This window comes from Apis laboriosa, unplaced genomic scaffold (assembly GCF_014066325.1).
Source record: "Apis laboriosa isolate Shangri-la unplaced genomic scaffold, ASM1406632v1 scaffold14687_cov151, whole genome shotgun sequence".
Lineage (NCBI taxonomy): Eukaryota > Metazoa > Arthropoda > Insecta > Hymenoptera > Apidae > Apis > Apis laboriosa.
The window spans coordinates 125,766-139,200 of record NW_025221693.1 but is presented as its reverse complement, the minus strand read 5'-3'; the positions used below and the strand labels follow the sequence as shown (position 1 = coordinate 139,200).

The 13,435-nt window shown below is 22.8% G+C and overlaps 2 protein-coding genes across 2 annotated transcripts; one reads left to right on the top strand and one right to left on the bottom strand.

Annotated features, from left to right (window-relative positions):
* On the bottom strand, window positions 1-12,298 carry LOC122710481 (osmotic avoidance abnormal protein 3-like). Its single transcript, XM_043928356.1, is given in 8 exon segments — window positions 1-270; window positions 1,577-2,058; window positions 2,926-3,428; window positions 3,965-4,660; window positions 5,121-5,896; window positions 9,457-9,528; window positions 12,088-12,135; window positions 12,137-12,298. Coding segments are annotated over 7 exon segments (2,532 nt in total). The 5' UTR covers window positions 12,164-12,298; the 3' UTR covers window positions 1-270; window positions 1,577-1,648.
* Window positions 12,199-13,353, top strand: LOC122710479 (cytochrome c oxidase assembly factor 7 homolog). Its single transcript, XM_043928354.1, has 3 exons — window positions 12,199-12,375; window positions 12,436-12,570; window positions 12,779-13,353. The coding sequence occupies exons 1-3, from the start codon at window positions 12,273-12,275 to the stop codon at window positions 13,240-13,242; spliced, it is 702 nt and encodes a 233-aa protein (XP_043784289.1). The 5' UTR covers window positions 12,199-12,272; the 3' UTR covers window positions 13,243-13,353.
* Window positions 13,354-13,435: the final 82 nt, after the last annotated feature.

Sequence of the window (13,435 nt, the reverse complement as noted above, 5' to 3'; positions counted from 1 at the left end):
TTCAGGATAATAATTTTCGAAGTTCTATGTTTTAAAAATATGAATATATATTTTTATAAAAATATGAATATATATATATATATATATTTTTTGAACTTCTATGGAACAATGTTAAATAAGTGTTAAGAAACATTGGAGATCAAGAGCTATTCATTAAATAGCTATCTTCTTATAACGAAAAGCAATTCACACGCGATCTATGTTGTCCAAGTACGAAAATTGGCAGAACATTTATTCCATTGTATTGACACAAGTTCTAAAAGTTGTTTCCTGTAAAAAAATATCGATGAAATTAATTTTTACTGTTTTTTTCATGACTAGATATTTGTGAACTGAAATTAATTGGCAAATTGTGTATAGAACCGGTTTTATCTAAATATATTTTAGAAGTCCTTGAAAAATATTATCTTACAACTGTATAACTTGGAAATGTTACGACACTTTGTGTAACTTTTATCAGATTTTTCATAATTAAACTTTTAATGATAGATATGTAAAATCATCATTATATATAATTATTGTATGTAATTATAATTATACAATATTTAATACATATTAATAAATTGTTGAAAATCAAATCGATCAATTTTATATAAAAAATTCATGAAATTTTATGAAATCAAGTTAATGAAATTTTCATTAAAACTAAATAAACTAAATATACTACAAGAATTTTCAAATGATGATAATTTTTATGTCGTAAAAAATTATTGTTAATTAGTTAATTATTGTTAATTAGTTATTAGATCATTCTTATTATGAACGAATTGAAATAATTCGCAGAATGATAATTTAAAATGTATTTATATGCATATAATTATTTTTTTACTAAGAATCTAAATCATGTGTAATATCATCATATATAATGATATGTATGTAAAATCAATTTACATCATTTATAGATGTAAATTATTATTAATTTTGAGATGTAAATTATTAATTTTAAAATATTAATTGCTATTATCTATAATATATATTAAAATAGTTTATTTTATTAAAATATGATTGTATTTGTAAATGCTTTAAAAATACTAACATATATGTTAATATATAATCTGATATGATAATTATGCATGTTATATTCGTTAAATGAATATTATTCACTTAGTGTGTTAAAATTAAAACCTGTCCAAGATTAGTTAACAGCTCAAGATTTTCTCTATTGTGAAACACATAAAAAAAATATTATCTGAGATATTACTACATTCGAAATCTATTGCATAAATTTTTCATTAATTATGTATCTCATAGTAAATTAAAATATATATAAATAAAAACATGAAAGCTAAAATATGCTAAAAGTTTTTTATATATAATAAAAACCAGATAAAAATTATAAAAGTTGAATATAAAAGTTATTAAATTTATAAAGGTTAAAATGAAGTAAAAATATCTAATATTTAAATAAGTGAGTTCTAATAAAAAGAAGATTAATTCAAAAAAAAAAAAAAAAGATTGAAAGAATTCATATAAAAAGGGAAATTCAAAAATTGAGGATACATTAAATATTGAATTTGAATATTATAGGAGTTATGATCTTGAATAATCAATTGATTTCAAATGAACTATAACCAACCTTAATCACAGTCTCTCACGATATCATCCCAGTCCGTTGTCCCCGATTATCATCGCTTTTGCACTTTTAATTTTAATACATGGGGGAACGAGCATGTTCAATTAATGTTGAATGATTATCATTCACTTCGTTGTGAATAAATCTCGACGAAAGTTTATCGGATATCTTCTCTGAGATGGATTTGTTTTTAAAGATGCCATTTGTACCTTGTGGATACAAGGGCAAAGCTTCCAAAATTCGCGGTGGATTTCGTTTTATCGTCTGATTGACAAAAGAAATTTTATTTGTTGAATTTTCTTCCAACGTCCAACCTGGTCGACTCATTCGTCCAGTCGATAGACGTTGACTAGGTCTGTAACCATTCAAGTCACTTATCATTTGCGCGCTAGTTTGCAAATTCAACGCATTCAGTTGAAGATGATTGCCTCCAAGCGGAATGATGTCCTCGGAACCGCCTGATTTACTCAATCTGCTGCCGAGTTCTGTAATATGATTATGTTGAATTTATAATCCTTATAACGTATTTTAATTTTGCAATAGAGAAAAATTTAAAAACAATGTATTCTCAAGACATTATTATGAAAAAAATTTAAATAAATATTTTTAATTTTGTTTGTTTGATTTTTCTTATTTTTATTACTGTGAAAAAATTAATTTTTGTATTATATTTAAAATATAATAAATTATAATTTTTTTAATTTTTCTAAAAAATTAGTTGTTATGTTTCTATATATTTTATATTAATAGATATATAAACATATAAATTATATGTTTACATTGATAGATTTTTAAACTTTGAAATTTCAATATATTAACTTGCAAATTTTAAATTCTCAAGTAATGAATTTTGCATTTTGCTACATGATTTTACTATAACAATCCAACTTTCATCTACAAAATTTCTCTATTCAAACAGTATTCATTAAAAATTTTTGATCAATATGTAACTTTAATATATCCTTTCTAAAAATAATTTCTAATTTATATTAAACACATATAATTTATACATATATAAAAATATTTTATATAAGATTATATATTATTATAATAAATTATTTTTAATAAATATTTATTATCTTATTATTTATATTATTATATATTGATAATAATTTAAATTAAGAATTATATTTGAAACAAATTGATAATTTCGTAACTGTATATTAATCAAAAATTATACGTGCATACAATTTAAAAATAACTTTTAAAATACATGTATTTTTAATTCCAAAAATTCTTCAACAATTTGTATACTAAATTTAAAATTTAGTTAGAAATTTTTAATGATTATTTTTGATAATATTTTTGATTTTTAAATTCCATTATATACATTTATATTATATCATGCTCACCAAAAGTTTTTGCTTCCCTGACATGAGCTAACAATTTGTCGATTCTATTTCGTCGAAAGTATGTATCGACGATATCCGGTTTTTTAATCTCTTCTTGTTCATTATTCTCCTCATTATTAGCTTCATTTTCAATTTCATCCTCATTGTCTTTGCTATTATTACTATTATTGTTGAGATCAGGTTTGGAAGGCAATATATTATATTGTATATTATCTTTAGGTATTAACGATGCTGGAGGAAGGGAAATATGCGGCGATACATCCGGTAACCTCCAACGATTCAACTCATCGCACCAAGTAGCCGCAGATCTGACAGCAGTAACATCTCGAAATGGACATCCGGGTCGAAGATGAGGAACCATCGCGTCGCATATTTGAGATATGAGAAGCTCTCTGCGTAGAAGATCGCGTCGCTCCGCATCCCAAGAAGCTTGAAGATCTGCTGCTTCCATTTCTAATTGTTTCACTCGTTTTGCCATACGTTTCAAAGCATCTTCTGTGGATCTGAATATGAAAATGTAATTAAAAAATGTAATTAAATAATTTCAGATGAGATTCTTATATTGTTTTGAATAATGTAATGTGAAAATATTCATTAATTAATGAATAATCTTTTGTGTGAATATGTACTTTCTTCTCTTAGAAAATTCCGAACAATTTATCAATATTTCTCTATGATTACAATTATTTTCTTATTAATGAATCAATTAAAATATTTTTTATTATAATGATATAATTTTAATTTTCAGATATGATATTTGTTCTTTTTTAGTATATTTTTTAGATCATCATTAATTTTTTTTTACGTATAATCTTTTTTTCAACTTATCAATTTTTATATTTACTTACTTTTTTTATTTAATAAAACAATAATAGATATTTAAATGAGGACTTATACAAAAAATCGAAAATTTATATAAAAATATGTTACGGAATGAATACGGAATTACATAATATATTTTATATTTAAAAGAAAATTTTTAAAAAATTATTTCTATATATTTATCTAAATAAATATATCTTTTCCCTTCATTACTAACCTAAGCTGACCATAGACTTGAAAGACGCATCCATTTCCTTCCTGAGCACTCGTTTCGAGTGCTGAAGCAAGAGTTTCGAGTTTTTTTCTCCTTTTCTCCCTTCGCCTTTGCAATTCCGTATTACCTTGCTCTTCTCCTCCGATAGTTAATTTCTCCAACCTTTTCAGCACTTCTTGCATAGCAGTTTCTCGTTTCTTCCTTCGCCTTTCCTCGCGTTCCAAGTCCTGTTCGTCCATTGGCTGCTGAGAAACAAGTTTTAAACTCGTGTTATCAACAGCACCAGTTCCATTACAAATCTTCAAAGCCTTCAATTCTTCTCGAAGTTTTTGAGCAGATAAATTCGAATGTTCACATTGTTTTTTCAATTTCTCCATCTCTTCCGCGTATTCTTTTTGCTTGATCATTTTTTCATCGTCAATTTCTTGCTTAATAAAAGGTTCTTTTATTAACGAATGATCACCTATCTCAAGTAATTTCCTTAGACGTTGCAATTCCAATTGATACTGTCTTAATAATGCATCTTTTGGATCTTCATTGATTACAGGTTTATTTTTGATGCATCGAGCTCTGGCTGCATACCGTAAGGTACTCAATGTCTCCTCTGCATCCACATCACTTGGACTTATACAGGCTATCATTAACGTTCTTGCGTTTCCACCAAGGCTATCCCTTAATAGTCTTGTCAATTTACTATCTCTGGAAAAGGAATTTTAAAATTTGATAATTTTATAATTGATAATTATTCCAATATATTTATACATTTGCTCTAATATATCTATACGTTTAATTACAAAACTAAAATGCAAAAATAAAAGACGAAATAATAAATTATCTTTTTAGCGGTTGTTTTAAAATAAATTACGAGAAATATTTTCTAAAGTTTATGAAATTATTTGAATTTTGAAAAAAAGTTTTATTATTTTTAACTTTTTATTTTTTAATAAAAAGCTCTTTACAAAAATCTAATTTAGAAATATGAAAGTAAAAGTCATTTTTTAAGATGGATCTAGATAGATTTTTATATGATAATTTTTCAATGAAATTAGTTCGAAAATTAATAATTTTTGAAAATTTCAAAATTTAACGGATCTCTTAATTTTTTGAATGAATGTATTATAAAAATTTCTAATTTATAACTAACAACTTTTTAACATACCTATATGGCACATGTCTTCCATGACCAGCAGCCAAAGCACTGATCACATTTCCTAAAGCAGATAGGCTTAAATTAATACTAGCTGCTTCTTTCAATCTATCCCCAGTAGCTCCAGTTCTAGCCTGTCTTTCAGATCCAGCTAGATCCACCAGGTGAAGTCTTCCTCTTTTCACTGTATTCTCAGCTTTACTATCTTCTTCGTTAATAGCTAATGTTTCCAAAGATAAAGTCAGTACAGCGTGACTTCTAGAACTAGCTGCATTCATTTTAGTAGCCGCAGCAGCTCTTCTTCTATCACCCTGTTCAACCAATCGAGCACATTCCGCCGCATCCTTTACCGTAATTTCCTTTAAACCACCAGCTACGTATGTTCCACGATTGGGATCTTCCTTCAAAGTCAACATATTGTTCATCCCATCTTGTAAAAGATCTCTTAATCGTTCGTTATAAATTTCCAGATAACTGAGCAAAGCTAGATATCTCATTTCCGCACTGGCTGTCGATGTTGCCTCAAAAATGTGATCCAAAGTGCGTTCGATGAATCCTCGCATCGTGTGCGATTTCCCGCAACCTGTTTGTCCATAAGCAAATACGGTGCCATTATAGCCATCTAGGACAGCTTCCACAATGACAGAGCCGACATTATCGTAGACTGATTCGGTGCTAGCCTCGGGATTGAAGGCAGCATCGAACTGGTACACCTTGCCATTTCCAGTACCAGCAGCTGGACACTCAAGAGTGCAACATTTTGATGGAGGATCGATTGTTACCACATTCTGTGAAAATATAAATATAAATATAAATAAAAATAAGTGAATTTTGAGATTTTGAGATAAAGTAAAGAATATATAAACATTAATTGAGAAATTATTTCTTTCAAAAATAATGGAATTAATGCAAAAAAATCATGAAAATTTCGTCAGAAATTTTGTATAATATTTCGATTAATCGTATCAATAATATATAGATAGTATGTATTCAAATTTAAAGATTATTATTTAACATTTTATTAAAATTTTATGGAAATTATAAATATTTACATACTTGTTTATATAATTTGATTAAAAAATTTTTTTTACTTTTGTTCTATAATTTTATTTTGTTTTTTTAATTCAATATTATTTTTAATTTTTAATATATTGGAAAAAATTTTCAATGCTTATTGATATATGAGCTGTTATCTTTTTACGATATTTTTAGTGTCAATTGATTTCAGAAAATAAAGAATATAAAGAAATTCTTTGATTGATTTGTTTCTTAATTTTTGTTATATATATTTATAAATATATATTCTTAAGAATAAATCATAAAGGAAAATATTTTTAATATTTTGATAATTATTTTTTTCATGAATACATTATAAAATATAAAAATTTTATAAACTAAAAATAAATCATTCAAATGATTAAAAAAAATGTTTATATATTTATATATTTATTCCTAAAATGTATAACATAAGGTATATCCTAAAATATATAAAATATTTATGCTAAACTTATCGTTATCTTTCTATTAATTCAATTAATTGACCTTTGATTTTATACGAACATTAATAAAACGTGATTACTTGTGAAACATCAGTTTATACTGTTATTGATTCAATTTCGTGGAAATAATAATAACGCGATAATAATTTTTCTTTGTACAAAAATATTATATATGTATATATTTTTTATTTAAAATATTGCTATTATATTTTAAAAATCGATATAAAATATTTTTTAATTAGGCTATTGATAATCTAATTAAATGTTTATAAAAAATTTTTTAAATATTAAAATTTTTATGTTTAAGTTTAAGTCTATATAAATATAAATATTAAATATTATTAAAACATCATTAAAATATTATTAAAAAAAAATATGAAATGAAAATATAAAGAATTCAATATAGAAATATAATTTTTCTATCAATTTAATGCAATACGCAATATAATTAAATATAATCAAATATAATATATTTAAAAATTTATAACTATTTATAATATTATTGAATTACAATAATTATTATTTCGTTATTTAAGATAAGATATTATTTTTTGCAATAAACAACTAATAAATATTTATTTCTAAAATAGTTTAGTTTAGTTTATTTCTAAACAAAATACGATAATGTAAAATTACATATTACTTGAAAGTAATTAATATTATTATATTATATTATATATTATATTATCCATGAATTAAAGATAACAATTGAAAATTAAACTTACTAAATATATTAAGAAGTAAATAATGAACGTTTCTCCCAATAATTTTTTTCCTTAGTAAACCATTTAACCATCTTTCATTTTATCTTTCTGCATTCTTACATAACCTACATTCCTAAATTATAAAAATTTAAATAAATATATAAAAAACGAAGTTTATATTTTATATTTTTAAACAATAAAAGAAAAAAATTATTTTGCCTTTCAAATGTTAACTTTTCATTCTCATAGAATGTCTATCAATATTCTCCATGATTAAATATATCACGAAGCTTCGTGAACGTTAAGTCGTCATTAAATTTACTATTCCATAATATATTCAGAAGGTAACAGCACGCTAAGCTGATCTGTGTATACGTGGTGCATAGATAACGGTATTGAATTGATGTTATATCTTTCTCATATAGTATGTGAATGCTTACTACAGTGTTGCTTATCGATAGGAATATATGCCAAATCGATGGAAAGCTACAGTTATGACACCACTTTATTTTTTTTCATATTTTTCCTTTCTTTACGCTTATGCATGACGATACACGTGATTGACACACTGACACATGAAATGCGCGTGTATATTAGATTTTTGAGTGAATATAATTATATATATGATTCATAATAAATATATAACAATGACGTATAAAAGTCAGTCAGATAAATTTTTTTGAATCTTTTCTTGAATTATTAATTAGATAATCTTTAACATCTTAATAATTAATAATAAGTATAATAATTTTTTTATAGAAAATGCCACTGTAATAAAATTAATTATATTTTTCAAAGTTAAAAAAAAGTATATAATTCTTGCATACCATTATACATATAGAAATTATTTTTATTATCTATGAAACATAGAAAAATGAAACAATCAATAATTGTTCATATAAATGAATTAGTTTATTATAATATTCTATTATAATATTCCTTGAAATTTATACTTTTATCGTTGAAAAATAATGGGATGAAAAGGAATATAAAAAATAGGTATTTTTATTTAATATTTTTAGTATAAATTTTTGAATTCATTAATTATAGTATTTAACTAATTTTTTTATTTAACAGAAACTCAAGTTCTTGATATTTTATATCATAATTAATTTTGTATTAAAAAAAAATTTCTAACGATAATTTAGATATAAAATAGATGCTGAAAAAAAAATAAAAAATTTTTTAATTAAAAATATATAAACGAATGAGATACTATATTTTAATATTTTTATATGAAAAATATCACAATAATTATGTGTAGTATATATATATATATATATATATTAATATTTAATTTAAATTTTATATATTAAATTGATTATTAAATTGATAATTGTTATATTAAGGAGATAACTTAATGACTATTCAACCTAATATATATAATGTACTATAATGTATAATACATAATATAGTATATAATATATTATATATATATATAAAATGAAATCTTTACGAAATATTAAAAATATATTTCCAAACACTTTTATTAAAATGAAATTAAATTTGAAATCGGTACGAAACAGCATTTTATAAAATAATCATATAGATATAGAATTACATATTGTGAAACTAAAGAGAGATAATTCCTGTTAAAAAATTTAATTTTTCGAACGAATTTTTAATTATATCAATGTTCTTGTAATTTAAATTTTTAAAATCACATCATATTACATAAAGTAATAATAAAAGAAAAGAAACTTTCTATCAAAAAGAAACTTTCTATTGAAATAGACAAGTTAGACATCGTAAAAATTTTCTATCTCTAAAATTTCTCTAAAATTTTAATTGAAAAAAAACTTTTTATAGCAATCTAAATAACGATTTAATATTTAATTGATGTCATGTATTCAATCAACTTAGATAAAAAAAAAAAAAAGAAATTTACAAAAGAACATACCATGAAAAATCAAACATGAACATTGTAGCGTTAATGCATGTCAGTCGCATGTTTTGATATGGTCGCTAGGCTACAATGCGTTCAATAGAACAATGAGTTTTCCACATATTTTCAAGAGATAAACAAAACAAGAAAAAGAAATAGAAGCACACACAGTGCATGTTGGTTGATTCATATAAGTGCATGTAATACAAATTTTGAAGCATCGATGTTGTGTTCATTGGTCTTCTTCACTGTGAACGTACCCTGCATCCCTGTTGCAACTCTTGAGCATTCATCGGCCGACATCTTACGGCCACTTTCACAGACTCGCTCATCTGGAGATGAAAAGAAACTAGATCAGACTCCGCCTTGCGGTCAAATTTGGCGTTGTATGAACGAATTTCAGCAAAGATGAAATACGCAATAAATTTTATTTTATTTTATAAAAAGTATAATTTTGACTATTTTTTAAAATTATAAAAATTAAAAACGTTTACATATAAGAAAAATCAATAAGGTCAATAATAGTAACGTATAATAAAGTATAGTAGATTAATATTAGATAGTGTAATTTTAATTTAATATTATAACATAAAAAGAAGTCGAATATATATTAAAAAACCGAAAATTATTTCAAATTGAATAAAATATCAATCTAAAAATTTAAAAAATGTTATAGTTAATTTTTTTGAATATTAAAACAAATTTTTTTGAATATTAGAAGTATTTTATGTAATTGTAATATAATATTTAATAATATTTAATAATAATAATAATATTTAATAATATTTTTGACGCCATTAGAAGCGATACCAATCTATGTGTTTTTTAAGAATTAAGTAATTTTTAGTTATTAAATATTTTATTTATGTGTTAATAGAATGTGTGTGTTGTCCTTGAATCCACTTAAGCGTTGAATCATCTTAAATTGTGGCATATACTCGTATACATCTATTTTTGTGTAAATACATGATCATAGAATTATATTTGAATGTGAAACATATTATTTGAAATTATATAATATAATAAAAATTTGATAATTTAAAATTATAATTAAATGTATATAATATATTATATGTATTATATATATTATATATATGATACATATATATCATATATATAATATATTATATATATTATATATATAACACATGACACATATATATCATAAGTAGGTATATCATACATAAATTTTAAATTATTATTTATAATATGAAAGTATAATATGAAATAATATACTGAATTATTTTAAAAAATAATATAAGAATTATATTATTGAAGTCATTTAATTAATTTAATTGTAATTTAATAATAAAATCATTATGTCACATATTAAAAATAATGAAATATTAACTTGTTTAAGATCTATAGATAAATTCTAAGAAATTATTTCTATTTTTTCTCTTAAGATCTAGTTATTAATATTCAATATTTTATTTATTATTATAGATAAAATAAATAATAGATAAACTGAAAATAAAGTATTTTATATATATGTATATTCATAAATAAAGATATCTAATATATGCATTAAGTGTATGTAAAAAACATTAAATAAGTTGTATTAAATAAGTTGTAAATATAATCAATCATGTCATTTAAAGTACTACCTATATATAATCGCATAGAATCGGAATATCAATCAAATTGGACAGACAGTGAATATGTAAATAGGTCAAGTTCAAAAGGTTAATAGATGAGTATGAAAGTACTTACTAATCCTATATAGATAGTCACTGATGTTCTCATGTCAAAAAAAGTTACGTTAGATACAAAAGTACATAAATACATACATACACACACATATATATATATATATATATATATATATATATTACGATACATCGAGAATAAAGTAATGTTGAAGAGGTACATACAATTTATTCTATATTTACGCTTGATAATATATACATGAATTCTGATCAATTCTGAAGAAAAGATAAAAAGACGGTCTTCTAATCAAATAAATGTTTTGATAATTCTGAAAATTAACGTAATAGAAGAAAAGTTTGGAATAATGTAATTTTGAATATCTTTATGATAGCATGATGCATATATAAATTTTTTCATTTATCATATTTATTTAAATACATTTTGATATAAATACATATTCAAATACATTTAAATGATCAAAGAAATTTTGTACATTTTATTTATAATTTTTGTTTTTTATAAGTCTTTTAAGTCAAAAATATCAAACTTAACTTTTAATTTACTAAAAATTATGCAAATATTTATATATATTTCATTTGATTATAAATATATTTTGTATGTAAAAAATTTTGTTATATTTTGAAGTTCTTGCAGAAAATTAAAAAATTAAGATAGCATAAGATATAAAACATTATTTTTGTTTAAATAATAATCATTTTATATCTTATTATATTATATTATTATATAATATATTATTTATATTTCATTAGATTATAAAATTCTTTCTTTTGAATTAATAAAATATTCTATTTTTATTTATTATGTGAAAAATTACTTAACATAAATTTTAAAAAGAAATACAAAATTTTTAACTAAAAAAGATAATTCTAATTTTTTTTATAATTGTTACATATATGTTTTAAAATCTTAAGATTTTCATATAAAATAATATAATTTGATAACCTTAATTTGATATCAAAACAATTAAAACATCAAATATGTAATTCAAACAAATTTTAACAAAAAGAATAAAAGAATATAAATTTTTATTAAAAACAATTTATATTAAGTTTTACTAAAAATTTACTAAAAAGTATTAATAAATTTTTTCGTTACTTACTTTAATATAACGTATATTTTCTTCCTCAACATATGAATTATCTTATAATTATGAGGAATAATTTTTCATGTGTAGTTTCAGAATAATTTGACATGTATAGTTTACCGCATGACAAGCACACCTGAACTGACAAATACGTTCCAACGTGTGAATTACTAATACCTTCGTTGTCGACTTGCGCTCATTCGAAAAATCATAGAATGCGCACGCACATCATTTCGTCGTGATTGGTCTTCCACATAGAAACCATGTGCTTATCTTATTGATGATTTTGATCTAAAATTGTGATTTCAAAATATTTAAGAAATGGCAGGATATGATCTCAAAAATAGCGACGAGGTTCAAGAATATTTAAAAAATCTTCATATAGAATATCAATTTGGATGTTTAAATGAGAAAAAACCTGAAGGTAATGAAATCGTTAATGATTCTAACCTCATATTTTATAATATTTTATGTTTTTGAATAGTTTGCCATTTATTGGGTGATTATAACGAATCTATTAAACAAGATTCTAAAGAAGCATTAAAAATATATAAAAATAATTGTGATGAATTCAATTATGGAAGAAGTTGCACAAAATATGGTGATTATAAAGTAATAGGTAAGTAAAAATAGCGCATAAAATAGTGTATTGCGAAAATTTAACTAATATTTTCATTTATTTATCAAATACAATTTATGATATGATATTATTTTATTATATTTATGATATTATTATTTTTTGTTTTTAATAATTTTAATGTTAATATTAATGTTAATATTGATTAAATTATTTATTATTTGTAAAATTACAAATTGAATTCATATAGGTAAAGAATGTGCAAAGGATCCTATAGAGGCATTCAAATATATGCAAAAAGGTTGTGATAATAGTGATCCAAGAGGTTGTCTTCATGCAGGCGCTCTTGCATTATCTCAGACAAAACTTGAATCAAGCAAGGATTCTCAGATTTCCCTTGGAATTAAACTGCTAAGAAAGGCTTGTGATGCTAATCAAGAGAAAGCTTGTTTTTATTTATCAGGCATTTTCTTAAATGGTATAGAAGGAATTATAGAAAAAAATTTAAAGGAAGCATATGTATTATCATTAAAGTGTTGTGAATTGAACAATCCTTATGCATGCGCCAATGTATCTTTAATGCACAAAAAAGGTGATGGTGTGCAACAAAATGCAGAATTGGCAAACACTTTCAGGTTACGAGCTGAAGAAATAATGAAGGAATTACAACAAAATAGAAGTTCAATAAAATTTCATCAGGGTATTAACCTTTAATTTTATTTTATTATTATATTGTGTATAGTAGATATGAAGATAAAATTTTGTAGTAAATGTAATAGTGATTAATTGTAATCTTTTATTCAATGAACATATGTATTATACAAAGATATAATTTTATAAGTACCAAATTATGATCTCAATTCTATGAGAGATTTTTGTCTTTATTAAAGTATTATCTTCATTGTTT

What these genes read in the sequence shown, in the direction of transcription:
- LOC122710479 (XM_043928354.1), top strand. Translation starts at nt 12,273, where the DNA reads ATGGCAGGATATGATCTCAAAAATAGCGACGAGGTTCAAGAATATTTA. An exon ending in AAATGAGAAAAAACCTGAAG is followed by an intron (nt 12,376 to 12,435) that starts GTAATGAAATCG and finishes GTTTTTGAATAG; the next exon opens with TTTGCCATTTATTGGGTGAT. An exon ending in TGGTGATTATAAAGTAATAG is followed by an intron (nt 12,571 to 12,778) that starts GTAAGTAAAAAT and finishes GAATTCATATAG; the next exon opens with GTAAAGAATGTGCAAAGGAT.